Raw genomic sequence first — 10,118 nt, forward strand, 5'->3', positions numbered from 1 at the left:
CAACAATGGCCTCCCATGCCTTCTTAGCAGAGTTCTTCGCCCAAACGGCTCCCTGTACTCCGCCGGCACAGCAGCGAGGATGCCCTCCAATGCTGACATGTCGTCTTCTTCGTTGTCGGTTCCCTTGTCAATGGTATTCTAGAGCCGTCGGGCTCTGAGCTTGCTTCATGGTCCCTGCCCACTCGCCATAGTTGGTGCGAGTCAGCGTCGGCCAACTGGTGCCGCTGACCTCCCGCACCGTGCGCACGACGACCTTCTGTCATGGCTGGGCAGCCACAGCAGCGCCGCTGCTGTCGCCTATCTCCAAACCGTTCGTCATCGCCAGCGGTTAATCTGACGACGGTGCTTGTACGGCTCCGATACCACTTGTTGGTCCCTCGCTGCCATGCACAGGTAAGCAGTAAGCTTACCAGCACACTCACTCACTATGGCTAGAGGTAGAAGAAGATATTGAGAACAGCTCACATACACATCGCACAAGCCCAGCGTTGGCCGAAAGCTCTACTTCTGGATGTGGCAAACTGAACTGTCTTTACTGAGTTGCAGTGAGAAGCTATATATACAACTCTATCCATTTAATCCTAGTACACAGACATGTCAGGCTGTCATGCTGCTATAGTGACTAGATGTGACAGCAGGGCTGACTCTGTCAACTGCCCCTGTTGTGGCTACAGCGCGGCAGGGGAGCCTTTCGGCGTCTGCCCCTGCCACGCGTAAAGAGAGAGAGAGCAGCAGATTACTTTACAGGGAGTATTAACTATTAGATGGAGGATCCAAACGGGGCTCAATTAAAAGGTTAACTACTAGTCCTGCTAATAAAAAACTACTAGCTGCCTTCCCTCTGCTAGCTGCTAACTATTGGCACCAATGGATCCAAAAAAGGGCCCAAGCCACAAACTGATCTGCTGCTGTGATATTTTCAGATTTGTTCTTTGATTTGATCCAGTTATGGTTCTTTTGTGCGTCTAGGACATTAGAGCTTTAGAGTGTTGATATATTTGTGCAAGTTTTAGTTCATAGAATGCAATTCTTTTTGCCCATTTTGTCTCTGCAAGGGCCTGCATCAAAACCCAACTCCTTGTTTCAGTGAGGAAGAAGCTAGGCAAAAGATATACTCTGTATCGACCCGTCATTACTTCGCTTTTGGTGCCCTTGTACCTGAGGAACTTTCTTACAGACTGAAAGGTATTTATGATCTCATTAAGTACTATAACAGTAAGAAGTAATTCATTGTTGAATACCATAAATGTTTGTCCTTGGAGTCTAATGCCTCTTAATCATTTGCAGAGGTGCCCAAGGTCCGCTGGGTTCTTCCTGATTCATACTTGCATGTGAAAACTAAGGACTATGGAGGTACTGATAACACATTTCCTATCCAAGTATATGCATGGATAGCCTTAATGAATTAACTGACTTATTTTACTTATTAAAATACAATTGAAATTGAAATACAAAATTAAAAAAAAACAGACCTGTTAGCATTCTAAGGTCAAAAGTATATATTTGCATTTTGAGGGTCATGTACAAAAATCCTTTTCATTATTCTTCGAATTGCCTTTTTCACATTCTCTTTGTTGTTTGTTGACACTGTTATGTCTTTCTTGCTTGTCGTACGCAATGTACAACATCTGAATTTTAAACTTGAGTAATTTAAATCTTCATTATTTTATATCATATGTGAATGTCTTAAGTTATTTGCTAGTGTCCAAACAACTGGTCTATGAAATTTTGCTCCTCTACTTAATTGACTCGCCTATTTTTTTCTGCCCTTGTTCCTCTAGTTTTCTTCTCTAGGCTTGTGATGTAAGGATATCACTGTCCTCAGGGTAACGTATTATGAAGTGCTTTGTCAAATCATCTAAGGCGATATAATGTTAATATTGTTTGCATCTCGTATGTGTTCTTTGTGTCGTCTCGAAAAACACCAATAACACCAATACAGGTTTAAGAACCTCTAACTTGTGATAGCAGTTCACCTGACATGACAGTATGACACGCCATTTGTTCGATCAACTATGCATGTATGTCTTTACAAGCTATTTCAGATTTTTATTTTAATTGAATTGAACTGAAATGTGGGTGGCCATAGTTTATGTCCACCCATGTTTGGACAACTGATTATCCAGAAGTTTTTTATACCTTCAACTTCCTGTTTCAGGAGAACCCTTCATAAATGGGGAAGCTCTTCCTTATGATCCTAAATACCATGAGGAGTGGGTCAGAAACCATGCCCGTGCCAATGAAAGAAACCGGCGCAATGATAGGCCCCGCAACGACAGGTCAAGGAACTTTGAGAGAAGGGAGAACATGCAGAACTACCGGAACAGGTCAACGAACTTTGAGAGAAGGGAGAACATGCAGAGGTACCAGAACAGAGATGGGCCTCCTGCTCAGGGTTTCAATGGCCCCCCACCTCCACCTGGCCAGAACCAGATGCCACCTCACCATGGTCAGGGCAACATGCCTCCGTCGCCGCCGCCACCGCTTGCTGGTGGTGGCCAACCGAACTATCAGCCCCAAATGCCAAACCCACAGGCTGGCTACTACCAGCAAGGTGGTGCTCCTCACTACCAGCAAGGTGGTGCTCCGGGGTATCAAGGTGGTAATCAAGGTTACCAAGGGAACCCAGGGCCGGCCTACCAAGGTGGTAACCCTGGCTACCAAGGTGGCCCACCTGGCTACCGAGGAGGCAACCCCAACGCACCGCCATACCCGGGTGGTGGCAATTCTGGCTACCCTGGTGGCGGCCGAGGCTACCAAGGTCAATGAGGCAACTCAACTACCAATGAGCATGACCACGAGTGCATAATTGACAGCTTTCGTTTGGCTGTGGCTCGTCGTAAACGATCGTAAATTTCTAGCTGGAACAATATTTTTCTCTCACAAACCAGCCAGCAGTACTTCTTCACGAAACAGGCTGTGAGATGTTAGGTCGTCGGATAAATGAATGGTTGGTTAGCCTCAACCTTACAGACCATTCTGCTCGCCATGTGGCCCACGTGTACATTTTCGCATGCATGTGTTATAATCTGCCATAATCCATTATTTCGTTTTATAATTTTTTGTTTACATTTTTTATAAACCGAAACCACCCCGAAAAATACAAGAGGACGTGCACGGATCCGTGCATGCGGTTTGTGTCTGTCCATCGTCGTCATCTACGTTTACCGACCAGAACCATCACTGCCTCGCACAACACAAGAGCGGCTGAGGATAATAAATCCGCATCGTAGGGCCATTAGCCAGCCTCCTGAGTCCTGACGGGAAGTGACAGCCCAAGCCCATGCAATTTAAGATGCTGGTGAGAGGACAGAGGAGGCCCATGCGACGACGGCGAAGGTACTGGCCAGCATTAGTCCAGTCTCAATTGGGTTTTACGGGAGTTTCATAGTGACGTCTTATCGAAGAAGAGAGATAATAAAAGTTTTTATGGGAGTAGAGAGAGTTTTATAGGAATACGCTAGTACAGTAATGCTCTCTCTTTTCCGAATAGGCAGTATACACTCACACTCAACTTTATGGGATATGAGCAACTCCGAAAGAGAGATGGTCAGTTTGGTGGAAGATAGGTACATGCTCAAGAAATTGCAAACTAAATCTATGTTCTGGTGAGTCTGAAACGATAGATATCGATTCAGCAATGGCGCGAAGATCTACAATTTAGAACGGTAGGAATAGTTCGCAGGTTTACTCTAGTACTGTGGCTGCTGAAGTGCTGATGGCCAAACAAATGGGAGGATCCATTGCCACATCAGCTCCAGGTCGCGCACAAGCTAGTTCAAACTTCAAACTGGTAGGGCCCAAAGGGAAATCCGAGCAAATCCTTCGTTTATCTTTGTTTCATGGAGAGAGGTTTTCTTCGTACGTTCAAGTAATCAATTTATTTGGCAACTTGAGACACTTACACTGAAGGTACAAACTATAGCCGCCTTACTCCGTCCTCTCCACCTTCACACATCAGGTTGATCGATCTCTAGACAGTAGACAGGGCATGGACATGCATCTCATGAACGAAGTAGTAGGAGCAAGCCTGCAGAGTCAACTGCTCTTCTGCTTCGTCACAGGCTCACAGCTGCATCCAGGCTCGCTACTGAGAACCCAGCCTCTGGACATCTACCAGCTGATAGAGATCGCCACGGCGTTGGTGTTGCAGAGGAAGAAATTGCCTGGAGAAGATTTGCATGACCCCATTCAACCAAAGGTGAAGATATATAAGACTATACTGGAAGCCTAGAATTTCACTCTGCTTACCTCCTCTGCTCAATCAGTGAATAGTCAATATCTGCTATTACAGTCACCTCCTCATGCTCAGTTGTTGCAATCACCTCTCCAAACTAGCAGTATGCAAATGGTTAGTTATGGTGTGACATATCTTTACTAGCGTACAGCTTTCAGATTGTTGGCAAAAAATCACAAGAGGTTTTATCAGAAACAAAAGTAGCTTTGTGGTGGTGCAGTCTTAGTCTGGAAGCTAGATAAGTAGTGTTACTGGCAGAACTAAAGGGCAGTAAATGGAAATCTCAGGTCAACTTACAGGTCCAACAAGAGTGGAGTGTCCCCAAGCAACATAACCTGCACTGGTATCTCGAGCTGGACCGCATGTTGCAACAAACAGCTGGCACCAAACAGTTGATTAACATTCTAAAGCATAAAACTGGCAAAACAAATGCCAAATGAAAGTTGAAGTCAAGGAAAATGAAACACCAGCACACAAAGAAGCGCAGTATACCTGGTTGTCTGCAGCCCTGGCATTGGAGAAATGATGTCATTAGTACAGGGGAAAGAAAAGTAGTGAAGACATTTCAGATATAAAATTACCTCCCAAGAATTATGAGGAGTTCTGATCGAGGTTTTGACTAGTTTTGAACTTTTTTTAGATATATGCTAACTAGCACAAATAAAAGTAGCGAGCAGTTCATCTTGCTATATTTCCCTTGCATAATTACCATAACTTGAGGTTCAAAGTCATTTATTACCTCGCCCTTTGCAGCAACTCCCAGTGTAGTGGTCCAGTAGTCATGTTGAATGCACCAGGATAGCACAACAAATGAGCACCTGCAGTTAGTGAAATGAGCTTAGTCTGTTTCGTCAGTTTCAATATTTTTCAAATTAACAGAAAATAGTAGTAGTAAGCTGTAAGTATGTGTTCACAATTGTTAGTATAACTGAAAATCTGAAAAATTTAATCAAACAGAAAAGAATCTGAGACTAAGTGTCTATCCATTTTACATGTCGAGTAGGTCAGAAGATGACATGGTCCAAATACGGCACATACTACAGCGTCTTTAAGAAGTATAATACTTTACTTCATCAAGTTACAGCTTAATAGAGACCACTACACTGAAAAACAAACATGAGGAACTCGTACCTCTTGCAGCATACAACATTGCTAATTCCTGGAAACGGATGTCATAGCATATACCAATACCAATGCGCCCGACATCTGAAAAAGAAATCAACAATGCCATTAGAATATAAGCAAGACTTAAGCAACACAAACAAAAGGCATCATAAAACTAAGTAACACTAACATAGTATATAGAAAGCTATAGCTTGAATGTAACTATCCCAGTCATCAAACTCACATTGTAAGACCCAATTCAAATGACCTAAACTCAAAATTAGAGATACATAAAAGGGCAGACCCAGTGCCGGAGGCTCCCACATGAGTGGGGTCTGGGGAAGGGAAAAACTGAGGCAAGCCTTCCCCCCGCAAAATCTGCGGAGAGGCTGCTTCGAACCCGCGACCTGGTGACTCAGTGAGACAGCTCTCACCACTGCACCAGGCCTGCCCTTCAAAATTAGAGATACATGGATAGCCAAATATTAGGCTTGCAATAAAAAAATGGATGGCCTGATATTCTCTTATCCTACATGCTTCATTAGCTGTAGACAGCAGATTAATTGGACAAACCTGTGTCTACAACAGTAGGGCTCTGCCCAGCAGTAAGAGTCTTTGATTCCTTGAAAGTGATCTTTCCTGGAATGTCAATGTCGAAAAGATGGATCTGCAGGTGCACAAATTTTCATTGTCAGAAAGCACCAGGAATGAACTAAACTTACTACTCATAGAGCACAATGAAAGGAAACGAGGGCATAAATATGACAGGAGCAAGCAAATCAGAACCGGAATTTCAGTGTCGTCCACAATGTGATCAAACTTGCTACTCTATTGATCACACTCAAAGTAAAAGAAGGCATAAATGCCACGGACATGATCTAATATGCATCTGTCAGCACTGCGGCATGTTCTGTGCTCACGTTGGAGCTGAACTCATTGAGGTACTGTTGGGAGCTGGTATGATGGGGGATAGGATAGTGCCAACATTAATTTGGTATATACAATTTTCTCATGATAATGTCCATACAGTAAACCATAGCTTCTCATCAAATCTAATTTTAGCAAATAAAAATAGAAAACTGTACTCCAGCTACTAGAAGTTTGAACATACCTTTCTATGTTTACCCTTAAGCTGGCCATCTGAACCAAAGACACAGCATGTATTGTATAAGTTGTTGCCAGAACGTTCAGCTATGGACCCACCAACAAGAGTAATTTGTAAGCTGTGAGCAACCTCCGACATCATTGAAAATGAAGGGGCTGCATCTCCGCCAGCTTCAATGTCCTCGGCGTACTCTGGAAAGCTGTCATTTGAATACGGACCATTCCATATCTCCTACAGGCATAAAAAAAATAACTACAGGTCAATGCAAGAAGCAACATAAGCAAAGCTAACATTTCTGAAGCATGGCCTTATAAGAGAATATGCATATATGTGCAAATTTACAATGAACAAGGTGAGAAATTTACTATTGACTAAACCTAAAGGCCTGTCTGTTGAGTAAAACACTTCAGTCGTGTCCAAACCTGAAAGAGGAATTATGCTACCACAGCCTAATCCTGAAAATTAGCTTTGAATCATTTCCATAGTGAATTTTACGCTTTTAGCTAAAAAAAAAGGTTTGTGATCTTGGTGTCATACTGTCATCAATAATCTTCCCACGGGAATAGCTAGCTTGGTTATGTAGCATTTCATGGAAATAGCCCAGTGAACACTACCCCATGTCCAATGACGCACTCCTCTGCCAGAGGACGAGAGTAGCCTTCAATTAGTGTACCTAACACTGTCGACAAGGGACGCACCCATGAACAACCGTCAAATGATTAAACAACAACGCGATCACTACCAACCGAAATACCGTTCCGCTTTGATTTCAACCCGGCATCAATACCAGAAGAACAGATGGTAACATAAGGCCTGTTATCAGAGACTCACGGGGAGGAGCACGAGCTTGGCGCCGTCGGAGGCCGCCTTCTCGATGGCCGCGCGCGCGTGCGCGATGTTGCGACTCTTGTCCGCCGTCACCGAGAGCTGGCACAGCGCCACCTTGAACTGCGCTCACAGAAGAAAACTCGCCCCGAGGTCAGATCAAAGCCCCGACCTGCGTCAGAAGCCAAGCCCGAAGGAATCCGAATCGGAAGGGCGTCACCTTGGAGAGCGGCGGGGTCGGAAGCTCGAGGGCGGGAGGGGAGCGCGCCTCCTCCGGGCGGAAGGAGGAGTTGGGGGCGGAGGCCATGGCGGCGACGCGGCGGAGTGGGAGGCGGGAGGAGGAGGAGAAGGAGACGCGCGCGCGTCCGGCGCAGAGCTTTACACCCGGGGCGAGGAGCGCGGCGGCTGTGGCTGTGGCTGTGGCTGCGGCTGCGGCTCTCATCTCATGGGAGGTGCCGTGGTAGTAGTGTAGCGGGTAGCGAGGAGGCGGCGTGAGTCGCGACGGCGACCGGAACGAGAGTTGTTGGCGGATGGATGGGCATCAGCAGCTTGTGGGCCCGGTTTGTCAGTGGGATGTGCCCGTAACGTTTGGGGTCCACACGAATTTCACAAGAATCAGTATAGAAAAAACGTAGGAAAAAAAAAATCCCGCCATCCAAACAGTGATGGTGTGGCACAGCACTTTTGGTGCCGGTTTGACGGAAAAGGCCCTAACGGCCGGCGCCACCAATGGATGTCCATTTCCATGCCAATCGTCCGCGCCGTCGTGTGGCTCGGCTCAGTGTCCTGTGTCTCGTGAATTTCCATCTCCACATTGGAACGTTTGCTGAGTGGTCTGGAGAATTGGAGAGGGAATAAAAAAACAGCCCTGCTCGACGTAGCAGCTGGTTACGTTCCGTGTTGCGGCCTAGTAGGTGGAGCAGTGTCGCAGAGGCACAGTGCACCGCCAGAGATCGGCCCAGCCCAGGGACGCTTCTGCAAACACTTACATAGGCCCAGTTAGTACCAGGGCCGCGGCACGTGGGCACCATGACGAATTTAACGCTGATCAAAATGGCTGGCCTCTTTTGCAACAGGGGCGGGCGTCCGTCCGACTAAACGTCTACACTACTAGTCCAACAAGCCTGTATACGTGTCTCTCATGTCTCTCCGAAAAATCTCTCTCGGCTTACTCGCTCGTTGCGTGCTTTTTATGCGACGTGCGGCCGTCCGCCCGCCCCCTCTGCATCGCCGCGGTAGCCATCTCCCCGCGCGCCCCCATCCTACGCCGCACTGCCCCTCTTCGCCTCGCCTATCGCGGCCATCGTTGCGGGATCCCCCGCCGCGCCCCACTCTATGCTCGCCCGTCGTGACACCACGGCGTGCACCACGTCACCAGGAGAAGGTCGTTGCCGGCTGGGACAATGTCTCCTGCGATCGGCCGAAGACACCACAACAGGAAGAAGCACATGTTGCAAGTGTATGTATGAAGTGTCAGGATGTTGCATATGTTGCAATGATTGTACACGTATGTTGCAAGCTTCTCTTCCCAATGTTTCACCCGTTTTCCAGACGTATGTTACAAGTGTTGTTATTTGGATGTTGCATATATTTCACAGATATGTTGCAAGCGTTTTTTCTGGATGTTGTGTATGTTTTATAATGGTTTTAAGTGTTTTCAGGTGCTTTTGCAAGTGTTTCAAATGAATGTTTCAAGTGTTTCATCTGCCTTTTCAGACGTATATTGTATGTGTTGCATCTGGATGTTTTAAAAGTAGATCGGATGTTGCATCTGCCTCCTCGCTTTCTATTGCCTCGCCTCGGTGGCTCCTCCTCCTCTCGGCGCCGGGCTGAGCATCCCCCCCCCTCCTCCCCGTCTTCTCACTGCTGGTAACATTCAGGGCGACACGGCCCCACGTGGGCACGCAAGACGGTGTGGAAAACGGTCTGCATGTGCAGGCGTCCAGACGTCCGCGCGCTAGCAAGCACGTAAAAGAAAAGGTACAAAATTTATCTAAAAAAAGAAAAAGGTACAAAAATACTCACCCCATCTAAAAAACAGTAAATCAATAAATTTATTTTTGAAATATATGAAATCTTAATACTCCCTCCATACTGGTATTAGAAGTCGTTTAGGACATGATTGCGCATACCAAGGAGTGCCAAAGAGTGATTAAATAGGGGGTATTTTTCCATGTCTGCCCCTATTAAATAGCGGTGCGGTTGCCTCCTGTACAGAAGTGATGAGTAGCCCGAGCGGCTATGCCTCTGCATCCCGATGCAGGAGATCGTTGGTTCGACTCCTCGAACCAGGGACTATTTTTGTTGGCTTATTTTGCATGGCAGCATGGAGGGCTGGGTTCACGCGCGCGTTTTGGCCACCCGTGGCATTTTTGGCCGTGTTTTCGCTGCTGATGCTTGCGCGCGTGACTGCTGCCGGTTTTGGTCGATTTTTTCCGTGTTTTCGCTGCTGCTGCCTTGCGCGCCGACTGCTGCCGCTTTTTTATTTCAATTTTCATCGATCAAGCGCCTGGTGCTGCTAGCCTTTGCCACTCTATAAATAGTCTTTTTCTCTCCAAACGAGCGTTCTGTTCGTCTCCTTGTGTTCCTGTTTATGCTGCTAGCTAGTTCAGCTACAAATGTCGGATTATATTCCTAGGTTCGATCTCAACTTGCTGGCATCCCAAGATGATGAAGGCAACATGTTTGATCTCAACGAGCCCGTCGATCCCGCCGTCGACGTCGTGTTTGATTTCAACGAGCCCGCCGACGCCGACATCGACGCCGACGCCGTGCTTCATTTGGACGAGCAACTAGACGATGACGCCAACGACGTTTTAAATCTCGACGAGCCAGAAGATCACCACG

At 46.7% G+C, this 10,118-nt stretch overlaps 2 protein-coding genes across 2 annotated transcripts; one reads left to right on the forward strand and one right to left on the reverse strand.

The window, feature by feature from the left end:
* Positions 1-385: 385 nt before the first annotated feature.
* On the forward strand, positions 386-2,769 carry LOC136537402 (multiple organellar RNA editing factor 8, chloroplastic/mitochondrial-like). The gene is made up of 4 exons (XM_066529385.1): positions 386-393; positions 1,088-1,185; positions 1,288-1,353; positions 2,159-2,769. The coding sequence occupies exons 1-4, from the start codon at positions 386-388 to the stop codon at positions 2,767-2,769; spliced, it is 783 nt and encodes a 260-aa protein (XP_066385482.1).
* A 1,042-nt stretch (positions 2,770-3,811) lies between these two features.
* LOC136540559 (omega-amidase, chloroplastic-like) lies at positions 3,812-7,761 on the reverse strand. Its single transcript, XM_066532559.1, has 10 exons — positions 7,492-7,761; positions 7,278-7,394; positions 6,453-6,677; positions 5,915-6,008; positions 5,369-5,443; positions 4,977-5,055; positions 4,730-4,745; positions 4,535-4,615; positions 4,252-4,334; positions 3,812-4,166 (listed from the first exon to the last, which is right to left on the reverse strand). The coding sequence occupies exons 1-10, from the start codon at positions 7,711-7,713 to the stop codon at positions 4,088-4,090; spliced, it is 1,071 nt and encodes a 356-aa protein (XP_066388656.1). The 5' UTR covers positions 7,714-7,761; the 3' UTR covers positions 3,812-4,087.
* Between the last annotated feature and the right edge of the window lie 2,357 nt (positions 7,762-10,118).

Source organism: Miscanthus floridulus, chromosome 2 (assembly GCF_019320115.1).
Source record: "Miscanthus floridulus cultivar M001 chromosome 2, ASM1932011v1, whole genome shotgun sequence".
Classification (NCBI taxonomy): Eukaryota; Viridiplantae; Streptophyta; class Magnoliopsida; order Poales; family Poaceae; genus Miscanthus; species Miscanthus floridulus.

Excerpts from the sequence above, each read along its gene's own strand:
- LOC136537402 (XM_066529385.1), top strand. Across the intron at positions 1,186-1,287 it reads ACTTTCTTACAGACTGAAAG|AGGTGCCCAAGGTCCGCTGG; the intron begins GTATTTATGATC and ends AATCATTTGCAG. Across the intron at positions 1,354-2,158 it reads GAAAACTAAGGACTATGGAG|GAGAACCCTTCATAAATGGG; the intron begins GTACTGATAACA and ends TTCCTGTTTCAG.
- LOC136540559 (XM_066532559.1), bottom strand. The coding sequence starts at position 7,713 with ATGAGAGCCGCAGCCGCAGCCACAGCCACAGCCACAGCCGCCGCGCTC. Across the intron at positions 5,056-5,368 it reads AATGTTGTATGCTGCAAGAG|GTGCTCATTTGTTGTGCTAT; the intron begins GTACGAGTTCCT and ends CACTAACTGCAG. Across the intron at positions 4,335-4,534 it reads ACTCCACTCTTGTTGGACCT|TTTGGAGAGGTGATTGCAAC; the intron begins GTAAGTTGACCT and ends GCATACTGCTAG.